General features: G+C 34.9%; 1 protein-coding gene across 4 annotated transcripts in view; it reads right to left on the reverse strand.

Moving 5' to 3' along the window:
* Positions 1-23,009, reverse strand: part of LOC132741941 (NEDD8-activating enzyme E1 regulatory subunit-like) — a 65,655-nt gene extending 42,646 nt beyond the window's left edge. For all 4 annotated transcript variants that reach the window (XM_060730215.1, XM_060730214.1, XM_060730213.1 and 1 more), the window contains exons 1-6: positions 22,879-23,009; positions 12,794-12,897; positions 11,746-11,806; positions 11,202-11,232; positions 10,234-10,305; positions 828-907 (exon numbers count right to left, since the gene is read on the reverse strand). In XM_060730215.1, coding sequence (XP_060586198.1) covers positions 828-907; positions 10,234-10,305; positions 11,202-11,232; positions 11,746-11,806; positions 12,794-12,897; positions 22,879-22,943 — 413 coding nt within the window. In that variant the 5' untranslated portion in view covers positions 22,944-23,009. The remainder of the gene's footprint in view (positions 1-827; positions 908-10,233; positions 10,306-11,201; positions 11,233-11,745; positions 11,807-12,793; positions 12,898-22,878) is intronic.
* Positions 23,010-23,620: the final 611 nt, after the last annotated feature.

The raw sequence follows: 23,620 nt of genomic DNA on the forward strand, positions 1-23,620 counted from the left end.
CCTGATTTTAAACTGTAGGCGTGTCTGGCCTGATTTTACACTGTAGGCATGGCTGGCCTGATTTTACACTGTAGGCATTGCTGACCTGGTTTTACAGTTTAAGCATGGCTGGCCTGATTTTAAACTGTAGGCGTGTCTGGCCTGATTTTACACTGTAGGCATGGCTGGCCTGATTTTACACTGTAGGCATTGCTGTGGCCTGATTTTAAACTGTAGGCATGTCTGGCCTGGTTTTATACTGTAAGCATGGCTGACCTGGTTTATACTGTAGGCATGGCTGGCCTGGTTTTATACCGTAGGCATGCTTTCTTCAATGCTATTACTCCAAAAGCTATATATTTTCAAACTTGTTAAACTTTTTTATCATCAGTATAGTATGTAGTAAATGAATTTCCATTTAAAAGTATATGTTACATGGTTTCTGTCAAGATATCATGGTAGAGAAAAATATGTTTGATTTTTTTTGGTGGATCAATATTTCAAATGAAAGTTACCTAGGTAAAACCACAATGCTTGTAAGTGAAAGACATCATAAAATTTTTCAGTATCCGCCAAGTGTTAAATGAGCCTCACCATGGCAAAACCAAAATAGTTCTGTTTGCGACCAGCATGGATCCAGACCAGCCTGCACATCCGCCCAGTTTGATCAGGATCCACGCTGTTTGCTGTCAGTTTCTCTACTTGTAATAAGGTTTGTAAGGGAACAGCATGGATCCTGATCAGACTGCGCGGAAGCGCAGGCTGGTCTGGATCCGTGCTGGTCGCAAACCCACAATGTTGGTTTTGTCCTGACACGGCTCAAATGGTTGCACAGGTTTAAAACTAACCTTTGACAAAGATTTGTAGCTATGACAACAGTGAACTGGTTGAAGAAATCTACATTTGTGTCCAGCATCTTGTCTGGTTGCTAAAATGATACAAGAAATAAACAGTATTATTTCATAGAAACAAGCAGATAAATTTAATTCAAATTAAGCATTAATTCTACAAATAGTTTAAAACCTAGTAATATACAGCTTAATAAGATCTTAGCCTCAAACCTTCTTGTTGCTTCTGACCCTAACTTAAATAGTATAGCTAGGAAAAAGTATGAAGTTGAAAACTTTGAAAAAAAACAACAACACCAACCCCCTCCCCCCCCAAAAAAAAACCCCCACCAAAAAACCACCAAAAACAACAAACAGAAAAAGAAACAACAAGAAAAAACAAGGAGTCTTGTATGTTTAAATAAAATATGTGAGATTTTAAGCATTGAAATATTTTTGCAAGGAGTAAAGTCAAACAACTTCTTATGACAGTTTTCATACAAAGGCTGTATATTTTCCCATTTTCAAACAGCTGGTCTTGAAATTCAAGGTACTTTGTCTATTAAATTAACATCTTAATTATACAGCTTCAATTTTTACACTCCCAACTAGGCTGTCCACTAAATAGTTGAAAACAAGAGGGCCATGATGGCCCTGAGGTCGCTCACCTGTATATAGGCCCCCGGAGCGGGGCCAGTTTAAATCCCAGGGCTTTTATTTGAACAAACTTGGAAGACACCAATTAGAAGATGTTTCATGCTAAACATCTAACCTCTAACTCATTGGGTTTTTTTAAAAGAAGATTTTTTAAGTTTTTACTATACACATATAGTTAAAAACAATGACACCTCTGGGGCGGGGCCAGTTTTGACCCCAAGGCTTTTATTTGAACAAACTTTGTAGACACTTACTAGAAGATGTTACATGCTTAATATCTAAACTCTAGCTATTTGGTTTTTTTTCAAGTTTTTGCCATACACATATAAGGAAAATCAATGACCCCCGGGGTGGGGCCAAGGGCTTTTATTTGAACAAACTTTGTAGACACTCACTAGAAGATGTTTCATGCTTAATATCTAAACTCTAGCTATTTGGGTTTTTTCAAAGAAGATTTTTAAAGTTTTTGCTATACACACATAAGGAAAATCAATGACCCCCGGGGCTGGGCCAATTTTGACCCCAGGGCTTTTATTTGAACAAACTTTGTAGACACCCATTAGAACATGTTTCATACTAAATATCTTAGCTCTAGCTCTTTGGGTTCTTTAAAAGAAGATTTTTTAAGTTTTTACTATATGCATATAGGGAAAATCAATGACCCCTGGGGTGGGGCCAATTTTGATCCCAGGACTTTTATTTGAACAAACTTGGTAGACACTCATTAGAAGATATTTCATGCTAAATATCATAGCTCTAGCTCTTTCGGTTCTTTAAAAGAAGATTTTTTAAGTTTTTACTATATGCATATAGGGAAAATCAATGACCCCCTGGGGCGGGGCCAATTTTGACCTCAGGGCTTTTATTTGAACAAACTTGGTAGACACTCACTAGAAGATGTTTCATGCCAAATATCTAAGCCCTAGCTTTTTGGGTTTTTCAAAAGAAGATATTTAAAGTTTTTTCTTTCGGTTGCCATGGCAACCAGAGTTCTGCTTGGAATTAAATTCTTTGAACAATTTTTAAAGGTGACCACCAAAGGAACATTCCTGTGAAGTTTGGATGAAATTGGCTTAGTGGTTTATGAGGAGATGTCATGTAAAGTAAAAGTTTACGGACGGACGCCGGACGGATGACGGACGAAAAGCGATCACAAAAGCTCACCCTGTCACTTTGTGACAGGTGAGCTAAAAAGATACATAGTCTGTGAACATAAAGATGGTAAGTCAGAGACTGTAGTGTGTCTGAATATTTAATACTTTTCAACTTGACCATCGATCTTGATAGGTCATTATAGCTAACACATGTATTTCATCTCATTTGTATATTGAAAATGTACCATATAATTGAATTCAACTTATAAAATATTTATAATTTAAATTATTCTTCAAAGTTTTTCTTAAGAAAAAGAACACTAAAAAAGAGCCCCTGGTATAGGATTGAAGTAGAAAATGATTGAGATGGCAATCATAACTGGCTGGCTATTGAGGATCTTATTATCTCCTTGAAACTCTGACTTGCATTTTAACCAGTGACTGAACCCCTGGATCAGATGGGGTATCAGGCCCATACATTACCTGCCTGACTTCCTACACCTTTATCAAATATAAATCATTTGATAAGTCACAAACATAAAAAATTTCCATAACCTAAACCTAGGCTACAGTAAGTTTTCTCTAGACACAACATGTTTATAACTTGTAAAATCGATACATCATTATTATATTTTATACTATAATGACCGAATATATAAATTATAACTTTTATATATTCAGTAACAGATTGATTATAATTTATAACAGATTGATACAATATGAGCATGCTTTACACTAGTGATAACAATTTTCTGTCATGTCATGACATATGTTAACCCTGAACATGCTGAATATTCTAAATGGACTTGTCCCACTTCCATTTTAGGACTGTCAATTATAAATTTAAGGTATATAAATTTGAATTTTCAAAGTTTGTCAACCAACGAATGTGCTGGCTGGCCTGGCTCTGTACTGGTGGTTCCAGCACTTTAATGGTTAAGTATATGTGCCATTAATTACATAAAACAAATCCAGGGACTGACATCCACCACTGTGACAAATTTCTTAATGTCTATTTTCACATAATTATATGTTATAATACATTGAAATTCGATGAAGGAGTTTTTCACTTTAAATGCTAAAGAACTAGTTATCTAATTAAACATTAGGAGATATGGTGTATCAAACTGACATACAAACATATAAGCTGCGTCATGACAAAACCAACATAGTGTGTTTGCCACAAGCATGGATCCAGACCAGTCTGCGCATCCGCGCAGTCTGATCAGGATCCATGCTGCTTGCTTACCATCCCTATTACAAGTAGAGAAATTAAAAGCAAACAGCATGGATCCTGATCAGACTGCGTGGATGCAAAGGCTGGTCGCAAACCCACTATGTTGATTTTGTCGTGACACGGCTCATATCATAAAAATTCTTTTGTCATCCACGTACTTTCCTTTTAACGTAAGTTTCAGCTTTACAGCCTTTTTCAAAATAATACAAATTTAGTTCTGCCTATACTTTATTACTGCCATCATTATTTTACAATGATAGAATGTAAAACTTTTCTAGAATTGTATTATTTTGATTAAGGCCATATGGGCGAAATGTAAATAAAGCAAGAGCTGTTAGTAAGACAGCATGGTTGACAGTAAAACCAAAGCATGGGGGGGATTAAATAAAAAAAAAAAATAAGTAAAAAAAGAGTTATAATTCTGTAGGTGGGTTGTTTGGTAGGTTTTCAAGTTGGTAGATTGGTTGGTCTGTTAATTTTACAATGTTTCAGCCTGATACCAGTCAGTCAGATTTTGTTTCCACCTATATTTGTCAAGGAAGACCCCAGTTGCCCAAATTATCACTCAATCTTATTAACTTAGTTAATCAGGTTAAATTTCAAGTCACAGCTGTAATTAAGACCATCTATTATCATAGACAACATACATGGGTGCAAGATAAAAATATGAGAAAATCTTGGTTTTATATAGAAAAATAGAGCTTTCAGGAGTACAAAAATCAAAACTCCAGGCAAACGCCTGAAAACGTGAATCCATGAACATATGAGCCGCGTCATGGCAAAACCAACATAATGGGTTTGCGACCAGCATGGATCCAGACCAGCATGCACATCCGCAGTCTGATCAGGATCCATGCTGTTCGCTATCAGTTTCTCTACTTGTTAAAGAGTTTGTAAGGGAACAGCATGGATCCAGATCAGACTGCGCGGATGCGCAGGCTGGTCTGGATCCATGCTGGTCACAAACCCATTATGTTGGTTTTGTTGTGACGCGGTTAATTTATTATTACAACCAAATTGATTTTTCAAATCTGCCAATCTAAGGTGATTTTTTTCTTTCTTATCCAATACTTGCTAAATATTGACTGAAATACTTTGTCCCCCCTTTAAAAGTTCTTATCAAACATATATACAAAATGCAATTATAATTTTTGGGTTGTTTTATAATTCACATTGACTTCATAGTTTATGAAAAGATTCTAACTGATAATTTGAGCTGCACTATAGGCATAGGCATGTACCTTAGCAGTATGTGTATGTCCCTTGTGTGAGTCAAACTCACAGTGGTAATCGGCAAGAAAACAGATCAGCAAACCTAAACCACTCAGCCTCTATATTAATTAAAAGCAATATACAACCATACAAAACATCCATATACAACCATAATTATTTTTCCATCGATTGGATTTAAAAATCTGAATACTAATGTGAGCAAGTAATATTTCAATATTGAAGTCACATTTACTTGTCACAGATATTGCCTTTAATATGAACTAGTTCATGGACTGAAGCCTTGACATAGAAAGAAAAACTAGTTTACCTTGTTCCTAAAACAAGGCGGACCTTAATACTAAGTCATTTTAATATTTGCTGTACAAGATGTTAAAACATGGGGACAATTTTGAATCTGTAATTTCTTCAATAACATCACAGTTCTAGTTTTTAGACAAATAATTTCAAGATGTCATCAAGCCAGCCATACTTATAAACAGTTAAAATATAACAAGAGGGCCATGATGGCCCTGAGGTCGCTCACCTGTATATAGCCCCCCCCCCCCCCCCGGGCCAATTTTTACCCAAGGGCTTTTATTTGTTTATTTGAACAGACTTTGTAGACACCCATAAAAAGATGTTTCATGCTAAACATCTAAGTTCTAGCTCATTGGGGTTCTTAAAAGAAGATTTTTAAAGTTTTTACTATACACATATAGTTAAAAACAATGACACCCCTGGGGCAGGGCCAGTTTTGACCCCAGGGCTTTTATTTGAACAAACTTTGTAGATATTTACTTAAAGATGTTTTATGCTTAATATCTAAACTCTAGCTATTTGGGTTTTTTCAAAGAAGATTTTTAAAATTTTTACTATACACATATAGTTAAAATCAATGACCCCCTGGGGTGGGGCCAATTTTGACCTCAGGGCTTTTATTTGAACAAACTTGGTAGACACTCATTAGAAGATGTTTCATTTAAATATCTTAGCTCTAGCTCTTTGGGTTCTTTAAAAGAAGATTTTTTAAGTTTTTACTATATGCATATAGGGAAAATCTATGACCCCCTGGGGCGGGGTCAATTTTGACCTCAGGGCTTTTATTTGAACAAACTTGGTAGACATTCACTAGAAGATGTTTCATGCCAAATATCTTAGCTCTAGCTCTTATGGTTCTTTAAAAGAAGATTTTTTAAGTTTTTATTATATGCATATAGGGAAAATCAATGACCCCCTGTGGCGGGACCAATTTTGACCACAGGGCTTTAATTTGAACAAACTTGGTAGACTCTCACTAGAAGATGTTTCATGCTTAATATCTTAGCTCTAGCTCTTTGGGTTCTTTAAAAGAAGATTATTTAAGTTTTTACTATATGCATATAGGGAAAATCAATGACCCCCTGGGGTGGGGCCAATTTTGACCCCAGGGCTTTTATTTGAACAAACTTGGTAGACATTCACAAGAAGATGTTTCATGCCAAATATCTTAGCTCTAGCTCTTATGGTTCTTTAAAAGAAGATTTTTTAAGTTTTTACTATACGCATATAGGGAAAATCAATGACCCCCTGGGGCAGGGCCAATTTTGACCCCAGGGCTTTTATTTGAACAAACTTGGTTGACACTCACTAGAAGATGTTTCATGCCAAATATCAAAGCTCTAGCTCTTTGGGTCCTTTAAAAGAAGATTTTTTAAGTTTTTACTATATGCTTATACGGAAAATCAATGACCCCCTGGGGCGGGGCCAATTTTGACCCCAGGGCTTTTATATGAACAAACTTGGCAGGCACTCACTAGAAGATGTTTCATGCCAAATAACTAAGCTCTAGCTCTTAGGGTTGTTTAAAAGAAGATATTTAAAGATTTTTAAAGAGTTCTGCATGGAATTAAATTCTTTGAACAATTTTTAAAGGTGACCACCAAAGGAACATTCCTGTGAAGTTTGGATGAAATTGGCTCAGTGGTTTATGAGGAGATGTCATTTAAAGCAAAAGTTAACGGATGGACGACGGACGGACGCCAGACGAAAAGCGATCACAAAAGCTCACCCTGTCACTTTGTGACAGGTGAGCTAAAAACAAGAGCTGGTTGAACCGGGTGATGCTCCCAGAATAGGTTTTGGACACCGGAAGGTATACCTCTTGTAGTGTCAGAGTTATGTCACAGACAAAGTTCAAAGTGTAAAAACAACCCAAATGCTGTGCACGACACATTGTCTCAATATGGTGATCTTTTCTGTGAAATAGTTGTAAAATCCGACTACAAATAACAAAGTTATGGGCCGGGCATGATTCTGCTGCAAGGTCATGCTGTGACCTTGACCTTCAAGGTAGCAACCCTAATGTTGCATGTGACACGTCAATTCAATATGGTGATTATCTCTGTGAAATAGTTGTTAAATCCGACTTCAAGAAACGAAGTTACCGTATAAGTACTTTTTTCTGTGGGAACTTTATTTCTGCTATTTCTGCGGTTTGTTACGACACCGCAGATTTAAAAACCGCAGAAAATTAAGCCTTTCTCGGCTTTGTTTATGTAAATATGTGTCGGAATTTCAGCTACCGGTAATGTCTAACTACATTACCTAACAATTATCATGTATTGTTATCGGCTTTTAACGGTATAAGTAGATTTTTCTTTCTGTCATGAATAAAAGATTATAAAAAAATCGTTACTTTGCTTGTTATTTTTGTTGAAATAAATATCATGTTGGTATGATTTTCGCTCACTCTGAGCTTGAATTATTTGATATAATAAAATGACTATAGTATATGGAGGTTGAAGGTGCTAAACGAGTCGAAATCTCAGGCTTTGGAGACAAACGACAATTCACTGTCGTATTTGCTGGTACACTGCAAGGTAAATCTAAATTTTCTCTGCCGAATATTTTATATAATTGAATGCTTGATAAAACTTATATTTTTTATCATTGCAATTAAATATTAAAATTGTGTTTAAAAATGTGTTCATGTGCAGTGTATATCGTTGTTAATACCGCTGTTTTAGTTTAAAATAATTTTAACAACACCATTATCAAAAACCTGATAAAATGACCATTGTTTGAAATTATCATTAAAACCTGCAATAAACACGCTTTTATGTACCACTGTGTTATGTGCGAATTTGCCATTGTGTATTTTTCACACTTACCTGTAAATGACCACTTAAGCGAAATGATCGAAATTCTTTTATTCATGTTGAAAGAGACGAACATTTGCAAGTTTTTCCACAGATTCTTTTCAATGTATAAACATGCATACTTTAATTGTTGTGAATATAATGAATATATATATAATGAATATAAGGACTATAATGAACCTAAAGATAGTAAAATACATGAATGCTTCAAATTTAAACACATACAGTATTAAAATTGTTGTCATTGCATGTTGTTGTTCTTTTTTCTTAATAATTACCTAATACTGGTATATAGTGTATATACCGATACATGATGATTACAACGAAACACATTATCAGTCGTCTGCATTTTACTGGAAGTAATGACACATCAACAAATCTTGAAATGCTGTTTATTTTTATTGGTTAATTGTGTACAAATATCATGATTTAAACGCAGAAATAAAACACTTGAATGGGAGAATGATGGCACTGCAGAAATAAGAAACGCAGAAATTTAAGACCCCTAATTTTAACGAATATCGCAGAATTTTAAGACCGCAGAAATAAGTACTTATACGGTATGGTCCGGACACTATTTTGCTGCAAGGTCATGCGGTGACCTTGACCTTCAAGGTAATGACCTAAATGTTACGCTCTACACCTCGTCTCAATATGGTAGTCATTTCTGTGAAAAAGTTGTAAAATCCGACTTCAAATAATGAAGTTATGTGCCGGACACAATTTTGCTTCAAGGTCATGCTGTGACCTTGACCTTCAAGGTAGCAACCCAAATGTTGCGCGCGACACGTCGTCTGAATATGGTGATCATTTCTGTGAAATAGTTTTTAAAAAAATTTAAAGGCCAGCACGAATTCGGGACATACGTACAGACGGACTGACGGATGGTAGAACTGACGGCCAGACAACCCCACGACTATATGCTCCAATGACCAATCACCATATTAAGTTTGAAGTTCCTAGGCCTAAGCGTTCTTTTATTATTGATCTGAAACCGTTTTTACCTACAAGGTCAATGTGACCTTGACCTTTGACCTCTTGACCCCAAAATCAATAGGGGTCATCTGCTGGTCATGCCCAATCACCATACCAAGTTTGAAGTTCCTAGGCCTAAGCGTTCTATAGTTATCGATCGGAAACCAAATTTGGGACGTATGTACAGACGGACTAACAACCCTTTGACTATATGCTCCCCCGAAATTTTTCTGGGAGCATAATAAATATAAGTAAGTTGCAGCAGTGTTAATTTGTTTCACCCTTTTGAGCAATAAAAGCATTTCCCACTTCCCCAACCTCCTTCCCATTTTTTTTAAATTTCCAATCGAAGAGTAAATGCACAGGAAATGTCCAAATAACATTATATTTTGCCATAATTGTGTTGAAATTAATATTTTACTATGCCAAAATAATCAATAATCAATTCTAACCACAGAATTTTCTACTAATACCTTTTCAAACGTATGGGCAACCTTCAATTTTCAACAAAAAAGGTGGGGCAGTCTTTTTATAATTAAGGTTGTTTTTATATCTTATCCTAAACATTTTGTCATGATCAAATTGATCAATAATCACCATTATATCATTATATTAGCGAATGTCTTGAAATATATCACTATTTCAACTGGACAGTGAAAATAATGAGCATAATGTCCTTTTAAAGCTGACTAATATGTTAATATAATGCTGAAGTCCAAACTACATTTGACTTTTTCTGATATTTTATTCCAGTTTACTAGAATAAATGGAAGGAGCTATAAAGGGAAAAATTATTTTGCTTCAAACACTGTATCAAATTTAACATACTGGAAATTCCAGCAGTCAACTTGTATATTACCTATACTTCTACACTGCATTACTGATGCTATAAAGATAACCCTTATATCTAACCTGAACCTGACAACTTTATTTAAAGAACTAGTCAACCTTCTATTTTTGTTGATAATCAATTTTCGGGATATCAAAATAAAAATTTGAGGCATAAATTTTCATATCCTAGACTGGTACACATATTTCACAGTCATAAAAAGTGTACCATGAGTAAAATATGTGAACCTGTCTGTCTTGTAGGCAGTGAAAAGATGAATAATTACCTCTTCCATAAAATCTCCGGAAACATCTTCATTCAATTCAGATAAATACTCAGTGGCAAATTTTGCTCTAGACTGAAATATAAAGAAACTATTAATTTTACAATGATGAAATCAACCACTATAAATTTTTGATAAAACTTAATGATCTGAAATATTATCTCATCATTACTGGTGTTCATACTTATTTCAAAGTTGTTAATAAATTAATGACATTTTTCATAGTCAACATTTATTTCCTATTTCCATTTCTATACCAGTGTCAAATTTAAAACTCCTGTGATTTCCAAATAGACATCAAGAAAATGAGCTTAACTAGGTCTGGAAGTTAGCATACTTAGTCTATCTCTTAGCTCCTTAAGAGGTAACATACTTTCGCTTGTATCTGGAAGTTAACATACTTTATATTACTGCATGTTTGTAACGTTGCTTTTCATTGCATAATCGTTATGTTTATACAGTTTTATATACACAACTCTTGTTGATTCATGAAGAAATCTTACTTTTTACTCTAATAAATGATGTTTGCTGTATTATAAATTTGTTATAAAGATTTTTGATAGGTTATATGGCCGTATATAAACGGCTGTTTGCAATATCACCCTCGCCTAGCGGCTCAAATTATATATATAAGTTTATATAGGGCCATATAAACTGTCAACAATCTTTAAAACTAATAATTTATAGTATCTCCTGGTTCTTGAAGTTAGTATATATATGTTATTTCCTAGGTTTTAATGTTATTTATAATACTATATCCTGTGTATTGAAATTCTCATACTCTATCCTTGGTCTAGTAGTTAAAATTCTTTCTTTCTCATTATAATGAACATTTTAGGGTTTGACACAAGATCTACCCTTCAGTGGCCTTCATCTACCCTTTAAAGAACACAAGATGACATATTCTAAAATTGTAGCTAGAATCTCATATAATACAAGTTTAAATATATTAACAATAAATTATCACTTACCTGCCCTATTGACTCCTTAGTGAGGAAAAAACTGAAAACATTAACAACAACAACAAATATTAATAAAGACTAAAAGTGGCATAAAATATCTTGTCTTGTTTCAAAGTCATACTCAATTAGTATGGAACAGTTACATAACTACAGGAAGCCGTGATAAACATAAGAAATTTGTCAACTTTTATAATAGTTAGATGTTTGCTGAATGTGGTCTTTATTTTGAGATGGTCTTCAATACATGTTTGCTTTAAACATACATTTATTTAAGCTTGATTGCAAAACAAGTTCTTGCAACTTATATTAATCACGTTCGAGTCCGCTTCCTGGAACCAACTAGTACTGGTGTCACATGAAGAAACATGGTCATGACCCATGGACTCGGGCTCAAACCCATTATCCCCAGACTGAGAGGCAGACACCTTAACCACTAGCTAGGCTATTGCTTCCCTTGCACAAGATTGACAGCTGTGTCTAGTAGTAATCAATATGAAACTATTGTATGCATCTATGATCTAAAAAAAATATTATGATATAAAGTGATTATTACTTGTTGCCAACATCTTCTCCCTGTACTTTATTGCCATCAACAACAGTAAATGATCCAATTCCTGAAACACATAAGTATCATTTTTATTTGTATCTTCTCTAAAATCAAAACAACAAACACTAAAACGAATATACATTGTAGTCCTCCAGTATAAAATTATAAATTTGTTTATACGATAATTATAACCCTGCTTCATTTGCTGTCATAATGGCATTTTTTACATACCAAGGGGAGAAGGGGGTCAGTGGCATTTGTAGCCAAGTGCTTAAGGTCACTGACTTTAAACCAATTGCACATCAGCACTGTGTATTCCTTTCAGATTTTTTCATGTGTGGAAGCTATTCATTTAAATGATGGAATGTTCTACTTAGGTGCCCATTTGTGCCTGAAATAATGCACCAACGTGCTCCTGAGGTTCTATTCCACCAGTAAAGCTGGAAAGTCATCATATGTCATCTAACATGTTAGTGCATTATAAAACCCAACAAAATAAAAAAAAAAAGCAAAAAACCCACCCTTCATTATTACATTTTTTCTGATCACTCCTCCTACTTAAGGAAAATGCCCAGAAATGAACAAAAACTGTTGGTGGTTCGAAAGACAGACAGCAGCAAAGCAATATGCCCTCCATTCTCTTCGAAGGGGGGGGGGGGGACACATGAAAATATAGAAGTAATGAAAAGCTGATGCTTATTGGTGCTCATTTAGGTTAGTGGCTACCCTCTATTGTTCTCCTAGCCATGTAAGAGAAAAAGTAGCATTGTAAGAGCAGCGTCACAAAAACTTACTGCTACCTATTGTTCCCATTGTGTTTTTCTTCACAAGTCATTAAAATTTACTTAATGTCACTCTTATCAATATGGCTTATCTACCTTTAATCTAATGACCTCAAAATCAATAGAGGTTATCTATTGTTCATGAGCAATATCCCTTCTATGTAACAAAAACCATGGATTAATTCTCTTTTCAAGAAATTGATTGCATCACTGGCCAAGAGAAGTACAAACTGTCCAACCACTCACCACAGGGCATAAAAATAGTGAAATACCTGGTAATATTAAGTTTTTCAAAATTTCTGTCCCAGTAGCAGTTGCATTTATTAAGCATACCCTGGAAGTTTCTAATGCAGTCTGTCCATGGTCACCCCATAGCCTGAAACAAAAAATTAGAGTTACTCTTTAATTTCCTAAACAAAACACTTAAAATGTCTTTACTGGAACTATATTGTCAACCCTAGAACAGTAATGGGTTAACTCCTATTAGCATAAATTAAATAGTAGTGAACTTGTTACTGCATTAAAATAACAAGATTGCATTTGAGAAAAATGCTATGCCACCGCATGGTTCAAATTTCATATCTGTGCATCAAAGGACAAGAAAGTAGGTCACATCATCAAAATCTAGATCTAAGTTCAATTTTACAACTAAAACTGTGCACATGGTCAAAATTTCATTGCTGTACATCAAAGGACAAGAAAGTAGGTCACTGTTTCCTTGGGCAAGGCATAATTTTGACCCAAGGGTTTAATAACAATCTTGATACAGGTCCACCAAACAACATTTCAAGTCAAATATCTAAGCTATAGCTTTCTCCCATTCAGAAAACATTTGTTTTATTTTCTGTTTTTAATATGTGTACATAATGAGTATCACTGCCTAGAACAGTGCCAATTTTTGACATTTGAACAACTTTGGTAGAGGACCTATAGATGATATTATATATCAAATATCAAAGCTCTATGTCTTGAAACTTCAGAATTTTTTTTTTTTTTTTTTTCAATTTATGTACATAATGAAAATCAATGACACCCGGGGTTGAAACAATTTTGACCCCAGGGCTATAATTTGAACAATCTTGCTAGAGGTTCACTACACAATGTTTCATGCAAAATATCTTAACTCTATCCTATGTAAATTTAGAGAAGATGATTTTTTAAGTTTTAACTATATACATATAAGATAAACCTATGGCTCCCAGGGGCGGGGCTAATTTTGACACAAGATGCAAAATTTGAACAACTTTGGTAGAGTACCTTAAGATGATATTATTTAACAAATATTAAAGCTCTAAGCCTTGTACCTTCAGACAATAAGATGTTTTTATTTTTTACTATATGTATATATTGAAATCAATGGTTATAATTTGAACAATCTTGCTAGAGGTTTACAACACAATGTTTCATGCAAGATATCTAACCTCTAGCATTTGTCAATTGCTAGAAGAATTTTCTAAAGTTTTTACTATATACATATAAGGAAAACCAATGACCCCTGGGGCTGGGCCAATTTTGACCCCAGGGCTATAATTTGAACAATCTGGGTATAGGTCTACCAGACAATACCTTATGCAAAATATCTAAGCTCTAGACCTTTTGGGTCTTTACAAGAAGGTGTTTTAAGTTTTTCTTTTATGTACATATAGCAAAATCAATGACCCCGGGGCGGGGCTTATTTTGACCCAAGGGCTATAATTTGAACAATCTTGGTAAGGGTCTACCAGATGATGCCTTATGCAAAATATCTAAGCTCTATGCTTTTTGGGTTATTACAAGAAGGTATTTAAAGTTTTTACTATATGTACATATAAGGGAAACCAATGACCCCCCCCCCCCCCCACCCCCGAGGCGGTGCCAATTTTGACCCCAGGGCTATAATTTGAACAATCTTGATAGAGTTCTACCAGACAATGCCTTATGCAAAATATCTAAGCTCTAGGCCTTTTGGGTCTTTATAAAAAGATTTTTTAAATTTATTATTATAATTCCTTTTGGTTGCCATGGCAACCATATTTCTGCATGGAATGAAATTCTTTGAACAACTTTGGAAGCCCTTCACCCAAGGAACAATCCAGCCAAGTTTGGTTGAATTTGGACTAGTTGTTTTTCACAAGAAGATATTTTAAGTTCACTATATAATCTATATAACACAAACATACACACAGGTCAGTGATTAATCTAGATGTGCGTCTTGCGTAAAATACGCATAAAAATCGAAAAAGACGCACAGTTTCAAAATATGTGCGTTCAATTTGACGCATGCTAATCAGGAAGTTTATAATCCAAAATATCACGATTAGTGATTTCTATGTACAGATTGATTACTTTAATTTCATTAGTTGAATAATTTTTCAATTTCTTCAGTTGAATAATTTAATTTCCGATGATATCAGGTGCAAGACTAATCCCCCATTTGCTTGAAACGTTAAATCCCAAGCAATTGTTGCTTGTGATCGGTAACCGCCCATTATCGGCATTAGCCAATCAGAGCGTCCATTTTGCATAAGAGCGATTCGCATACAATGGTGAAATATGCAGACATTGGCGCTAAAAATGAGAAGGGCACAGGAAAATCGTCAGCAAATGACCAAAGGCGCATCAGACTTATATTGTATGTTATTTAGTCATCCAGACAAAACTGGTACCAACAGCAACAGGTTACCCATTCCCCTGTAATTACGCATATTCTTGAGTTTATCCATTTCCCTATAGCATTTTTCCAAGTTATCTACTTACCTAATCCCTTTCCCACCCATATGAACTCGAGAACGGGACCGCAGATTGCGGCGTATATTTTCGATCGTCACTCGTGTAACGGTTTTTAAAAACGTTTCTGCTACATCTAAATATCTTTTAGTATTATCCGAGTGTATGGACTCAAAAAATATATTATCAATTGAACCCAATCTGTCTTTTTTAAAACTGGTCAAATTTTACGATATTATATTCAATATATACCGTAAATTTGATTTTTAAATGAGCAGATTATATTAAATTGAGATTAGATAATTTAAGACCACCCGCTCGCATAATATGAAAAGATATTCAAAGGTCGGACAAACTAAATGTAAAGCCGGTACGGATTCGGATTTATGCGCCGCAATATGCGGTCCTGTTCCAGAGTTCCTATGTTCCCACCCACTACTGCATTTCTACAACCGTAAATTTAATCCAATAAAGCAAACAAAAAATCATTTATCTACTTAATATTTTAAATAATTATCGGTAACTGAAATAAAAGTGTTGCTATTTTAAGAAATGCTGTAAGTTACAGTATAATCTGACAGGTGTGTAATGATTTCCCCTAAGGTCACTCAAGTTCACGCGGAGTGTAAAAAAAAAGATGTCTATTACGTCATCAGAATATTTGACAGGGTGATTAACCAATCAGGGAAACATTGTGCATGACTTTTTTTCATGATCAAAAGGTCTGTCTGCGTAAGCTTTCTACACAGAGGCATACAAGGAGCAATAAAAGTCGTCAGTATGTTTACAGTGTGAGAGGGACATTTTGTGCAAATTACGAACAATTAAAATGGATAATGCACAGTATAAGACACAAGTAGTAAGAAAATATAAATTATGAAAATTAGATTTTTGAGCAGCCAATAAAAATTGTTTTGCCTGCAATTAATATTAGTACCAAAAATAACGTTTTTATGCACTTTAATTACTTAATCGCTTGTTATAAAAACATGCAAATCATGTCAAGGATCTGCTATTAAAAAGACGCATTTATTTTGCTACATGACTCATTGATTTTGCTACAGGACTCATTGTCTTCAAACATGTGCGTCATCCGACGCATTGTAAGGAATTTCTAGATTAATCACTGCACAGGTGAATCCCTATATACCACCGCATCGCAGATTGCGGTGGCATAAAAAAAATATCAATTTTATCTAAACTGCCAACAAATTCAACAATGATAGATACATATGTAAGAGTAACATGATGGGAAATTTTGATTGCTTGTTTCCGAAGATATTGTAGGTTCAAGTATGACTGGTCTCAACAGTCCTCCCTCACATGATATCTTAATTTTTTGTCCTAGAAGCACACTCAAGGGCTGTTGAAGTTATCTCATAAGGTCCCTGGTATAAATTGAGGGGGAAACTGTACATAGCCATCATAGATATGATCACATAACATGTTACAATTTTCAAGAAAAAGACTCACTGATTGATGTTTGATAATGATTTTATTGCAGCTGTCGAATATCTTGTGTTTGTTAATTGGGAAAAAAAGATTTGTGCCTATACTTAGCCACTGGTGAAAGGGAAAAACTGCCTGAACTCTTATCTGAAAAGTACCTTTTGAATGATAACGTACCTATGGACTTCAGCAACAATCTAAGGATCATAAACAAAAAGATCATAAACAAGAAGACCATAAACAATTATAATATTGTATATGAACCAAGCTTAAGGTCATTACTTTGTCAAGTCTTGCATTATCATTACTATTGGGTTTGGTACAGTACTACCATTACTTGATTTTGGGCAAGTAATGCAGTACATTACTATTACTTGGACCAAGTCATGCATTAACAATACCATTATTTTTGAGCACAAGACAACTTCTTTTTGCCAAGCTAAGATGTTTTGTAGCTTACTTATATTTACAACAAATTAGGAACAGTTACATGTATCACTAGTAATTTGGGCATCAGCAACATTTGCACAATTAAATTCTGCCATGAATATATTCCAGTATTCAATGAGGTAATGATATTAAACAAGCAGGACATGACATTAATGGTAATATAACTGCCAAGGACAATAAAAGTTTGGTATTTGGATGTAAATTCCAAAAAATTGTCAAGTGCACAAGAAAGAACAATAAATCTGATTTTTGTATACTTATAATATTGCAGCAGTGACCATAAGTGGACAACAGCTTTGCAGGGCAAAGGTGTCCCTCCCCATCATCAGGGGCCAATTATGGAGATAAAAGGCCACATTTCCAATCAAAAATATCTGTCATTTTCTTCTATATTTCAATGTTTATACACAGAGGAAGGTAATGCTTGACTATTCCCACTGCTTAATAGTAAAACAAGAGCCTGGATAATGTAGGATTTTTTAAGTGCAAAAAGGGCCAAAATTCTGTCCAAATCCATGTTAGATGAGCCTTTGACAGTGCCTTCCTATTATGCTCTCAAATAAGTGTATATTAAGTTTCAAACTATTCCTTTCGGTAGTTATGAAGATACCAGCTTACACCAAAAAAAGTTCTAAATAAACAGAAGGATATATTAAATATGCAAAAAAGCAAATCAGTGTTATAGGGCCTTCTGTCAACACAGGGAACAAGTATGTTAAGTTTCACTACATTCCCTTCAGTAGTTACTGAGTATAAGAATCTTACACCGGCTGCCGGTACAGACCGGAATTATAAAATCTAGCTCGAGGGTGACTGTTTACGGGGGTAACGAGGCTCTGCCGAGTTTCCGCCGTAAACAGTCACCCGAGAGCTAGATATTCCTGTCTGTACCGACAGCCGGTGTTTGATTCTTTTTCTTGCATATAACATATCAATTATTTTTAAACAGAAATTACAAAAACGGATATTCTTATAACGCACTTTTTACTTATAGTAGCCTATGAACTGACAATTTCATTCAAAACGGTTAAGTGACGTCATCCTAAGAACGCAATTCATTCATAAAAGGCTTGCATCAATGATGTCATTTAAAACACGCGACTTGTCTTACATGGGGGGTGTAAGATAGAGTTTTCTAGCACCAGTGTAAACGGAAGATAATCCTGTCTGATATGCAAGAAATACTAGCCTACACCTGAAAACTTAATCAAGAATTTTCTAGATTGAAAAATAGACAGCATAGCTGGCATGCTTTATTATTCTCAGTACTTTACAGTAAAAACAAGAGCCTGGATTATGTAAAAATTTCTACTTTCAACAAGGGCCATATTTTTGTCAAAATCTATGTCAGAGTTATGGTCCTCTGAATAGTAACCTTCTTTTATACTCGCATATATGTATGTGAATTTTCAAACCGTTCTTTTCAGTAGTTTTGGAGATACCAACTTGAATGCAAAAACTAAACCACAGTGTGACTCCAACACCAATTGGGAACTTGTGTACAATATCTAACCCTTTTTTTGAATAGTCAAGATAAAAATAGGTATTAATATGAAAATCATAGGTATGGGAATTGTGTCAATCATGTTAGATAATCACAAAGAATAAACATGAGAAGTTTCAATCCTTCCCTTCGGTACATGTAATTATGGGTGGATTGTCACAGTGACATCCCTGCAACAGTTGTGACTTTTCCACTCAGCACCAGATTGGGTGAAATTCGTGCTGTGGGTCACTGTGAAATATTGCAATGACATCTTTCATTCAGATAAATACCCCATGTTATATTCATTGAATCGTTTGTTTTTGTTACTGAAATTCATCCAATGTCTAGGCACTTAAATTCACAAAAACACTTGTTAACAATAAATCAAATATAATGTTAACTAAGGTCTAAAAAATAGGTTTGTTTCTGGTAACATCTTTGACTTAACAATGGGTCGGTAGGTAGGCATTCTTTTTTTGTCTGAAATAAATAGTACAAAAAACTACTACAACAAACAGTTGTAGATCTATTATTAAAACTAGAACTGCCACTATCATGGCCTGAATACCCCTGCATACCACTTTGTCAGAATCAACAGTGGCCATTTAGAGCTCACGGACAACCTCCCTGCCAAATCTGAGGTTACTAAGCCAGTGCATTGCTAAGTTATGTATTCTACATGCTTCAAATGTGAAAATTTCAAAATCAATACATTGCGGACAGGACATTCTTTAGCAATTGAGAAGAAAAGCTTTTTTTGTCAAGGTCCCTGTGACCTTGACCTTTGACCCAGTGACCTCAAAATCAATAGGGGTCACCTTATAGTCATGATCAACATCCATGCCAAATATGAAGACTGTGGGTCAAAGGAATCTTAAGTTAATGGGTGGACAAACTTTTTGAAGTCAAAGTCCCTATGACCATGACCTTTGATCCAGTGACCTCAAAATCAAAATGGGTCATCTTCTAATCATGATCAACATCCATGCCATATATGAAGACTGTGGGTCAAAGGAATCTAAAGTTATTGGGCAGACAAACTTTTTGAGGTCAAAGTCCCTATGACCTTGACCTTTGACCTGGTGACCTCAAAGTCAATAGGGGTCATCTACTAATAATGACTAACCTCCATTCCAAATATGAAAACTGTGGGTCAAAGGAATCTTAAGTTATTGGGCGGACAAGCTTTTTGAAGTCAAGGCCCCTGTGACCTTGACCTTTGACTTGGTGACCTCAAAAGCAATAGGGGTCATCTACTTATCATGACTAGCCTCCATGCCAAATATGAAGACTGTGGGTCAAAGTAATCTTAAGTTATTGGGCAGACAATCTTTTTGAAGTCAAGGCGCCTGTGACCTTGACCTTTGACCTGAAGACCTCAAAGTCAAAAGGGGTCATCTACTAATCATGACTAACTTCAATGCCAAATATGAAGACTGTGGGTCAAAGGAATCTTAAGTTATTGGGCGGACAAGCTTTTTGAAGTCAAGGCCCCTGTGACCTTGACCTTTGACCTGGTGACCTCAAAATCAATAGGGGTCATCTACTAATCATGAATAACCTCAATGCCAAATATGAAGACTATGGGTCAAAGGAATCTTAAGTTATTGGGCAGACAAGCTTTTTGAAGTCAAGGCCCCTGTGACCTTGACCTTTGACCTGGTGACCTCAAAATCAAAAGGGGTCATCTATTAATCATGACTAACCTCCATGCCAAATATGAAGACTGTGGGTCAAAGGAATCTTAAGTTATTGGGCGGACAAGCTTTTTGATGTCAAGGCCCCTGTGACCTTGACCTTTGACCTCAAAATCATTAGTGGTCATCTACTTATCAAGACTAACTCCACGCCAAATATGACGACTGTAGGTCAAAGGAATCTTAAGTTATTGGACGGACAAGCTTTTTAAAGTCAAGGCCACCGTGACCTTGACCTTTGACCTAGTGACCTCAAAATCAATAGGGTCATCTACTAATCATGACTAACCTTCATGCCAAATATGAAGACTAAGGGTCAAAGGAATCTTAAGTTATTGGGCAGACAAGAAAAAACCGCCGACGGACGGCCGGACAGCTGGACGGACGGCCGGACAAGCTGATTCCAGTATACCCCCCTTACAACTTTGTTGTGCGGGGGTATAATAATATAGTTTCACATATATGACACTCTCTTGCAATCTGATTTACTAAAATTTTATTATAATATTTAAACTAGAAGGCGATTTATAATAGTTTCTAATAAAATTTTACAGAGCTGTATTATTTCCACTGTTTTATAAAACTTTCTGTCTGAAAACGAAAGAACAGAATTTTATGGATAATTAAATGAAAAGCAGTGCAACGAGACAATTTTTGAGACCAGAAAAACAAACGAAAAGTAATATTTAAATTGCTGAATTAGCTTCTGGAAATTGACGCTGCACTTTGAAGACGCAGTGTTGCATCTAGGCGGCGTGATTGCGCGATTTGCACATTTTTATGCAGATTGCGCATTTTAATGAAGTCAGTGCTCGCCAAGTCGCGCATCTGACAATCTTTTCAACTTAATTCAGTTTATCTTCATCGTATCTTTAACGCTTCAGCCATGTTTGGGTTTGACTAAAATGCATACTTAATCCCATGTAGCAGCCGACTGAGTCATCTCGCGTGTGTTTTGTAGTACTTGTCAATATTTTCTTTTTTTCTACTTCAGTTTTTGAGTGTACAATAGCTGTCAAAAATGCCTAAACGTAAAATAAATGAATTCTATTTGGTATGTCATATTGTAAGGTATATAATATTTATAAATATATGATGTTTTTGTTTCGTTGGGGGCCTTATATCTTTATATACATATATAGACCGATTATGTAAAATATTTGATTATGTGACTAGCGCCTGCAGAGCAACAGATAACGTGCGTATTTACGCAATTAATTTTATAAAATACGCAATTGATTTTTTAAGAATGCGTATCAAAACCCATTAAAAAAATTAAAATACGCAATTGTCTTAAAAACCCGTGCGTATTGTCATTTTCATCACCGCAAAATTAATCTGTAGTACACTCGTTGTTTTGGACAAATTATATCGATATGCATGATATCCGAATATTCCCGAATCAATGCCAACTAATCAACGGTCTCCGGTCTTCGACGGTCCCGGTCTCCAAAGACTGACTAAGCATGAGACCGTCGATTTGTCTACTCAGGTTGACGGTCTTTACAGACCGGCAGAGACCATCGATTTTGCGGAGACTGTCAATAAGTAGGTCCCAGCTATATCAATAGACGCTTTGAAAAGCAATATGGCGTCGTACAAAAGGGAAAATGATTTGAAACAAAACAGTCGCAAATAATCAAAAATCAGTCAGAAAACGAACTTGTTAAAAATATTATGGAATATAACATAAGCATTTTATATAAAAAATAAAACAATTGTGAAAAGTTCTAGTAAATTGCTTCTTTTTTTTAAAACAGTTAGGATATCTAAATTTAATTTTATTGGTATTGAAACCATAAAATTCATATCTTCATAATTGAATATCCAATAGATCTTGAAATCGAAGGGTATCGAGTTTTTGAATACCCAATTAAATGGAGCCAATACCCAATTCCAAAGGAAATGATGGAGTAATACCCAATTCACTTTTAAAAGCTTATCTGTTGCTCTGGCCTGTGAGCATTGTTTGGATTAAAATTTTCTTGCATAAGAATTAATTTGTGTGGGAGAGTGATTACTAGTGTGTTTGACTTTTTGTTGTTGTTTTCTTAAATCTTTGATGAAAATAGAACTTTCAAACTCTCGATTTTGAAACATACACAGATGAAATTATGGCTGTTATTAAACTTAATGCAACAGAAAAGTGTTATTGATTTTCTAACAAGACTACACTAACATTTATGTGAAAATTTATATGTGATATTGATCATGTGAATCTCACGGATTGTGGGCATAAATTTATCTGTCCATGGTGATTTGTCGCTATGAGACTATGTTCCCCACGATTTTATGCTTGCCTTTGTCTGCGAATGCAATAATCACTGAGCTTCACTGTATATGCTCAATGTATAATTTTCTGTGTAAAATAAGGATTGAGCTGCTATTGATTAAGTAATAATTAAAGAATAGATATACAGGGAAAATAACACTTTAAATTTGGCTAATTTAAATTCATTCTGCCAGAATTTTTGGATAGATGCCTCCATAATTTTTCATAAACAAATGGAGTTTTGATGAAATGTTGTAAAACATTTTCGTATAGAAATATGTAAGAAAAGTAAATTACCTTAATTGGCGATCATATTTATTATTTTTGTCGAGACCTTCTTTAGACTTTTTATAATTGGCCATTTCTAAAAAAATCAAGTAAGAGATTTTAATATTAACACCGGCGATGTCTATCTTCTGATTGCCGTTCGTAATTTATGTACGGTCAATGAACCAGCTTAGGTTGAAAGGTACTACATAATTAATCACTTGGATCTTAAAGTGTATGTTTATTAAAAGAAGTGTATGTTTATTGAAAGAAAAAAACATTATACTTTAGTACTAATCATTTTCAAAATATAATGATTTTTTTCAACTTCCCTTTTATTTTACTCTACAGTACACCCACGGACTTTCTGTGACTACACCTTAATAATAGAGTAATTAAAGTTTGTATTCGAAAAAGGCTTATTGGATCTTTTGTGTTGTGCTTTCAGATTGTTCAATATTTCCTTATTTTTAGGTACCAATGTTTCATTTTTTCAACACTTTTTTCAAGTCAAATGAATTACTTACCATTTTGAAAATATATTTCATAATTACATAGGGCTCCGCTGGACTGGAAGATGGCGTTGGACAGAAATGAGCATGTGGAAGCAATCCTAACGGACCTGTCCAAGGCTTTTGACTGTCTACCGCATGATCTTACAGTCCAAAAGCTAGAAGCATATGCATGGGTTGTTTGAAAATGCATGTGCTCTAGTTTCAAACTTTCTATCAAATAGATAAAAAAAACAATTAAAATAGGAGGATATCATTGC

Source organism: Ruditapes philippinarum, unplaced genomic scaffold (assembly GCF_026571515.1).
Source record: "Ruditapes philippinarum isolate M1 unplaced genomic scaffold, ASM2657151v2 ctg960_1_1_1_1, whole genome shotgun sequence".
NCBI classification, from domain to species: Eukaryota; Metazoa; Mollusca; class Bivalvia; order Venerida; family Veneridae; genus Ruditapes; species Ruditapes philippinarum.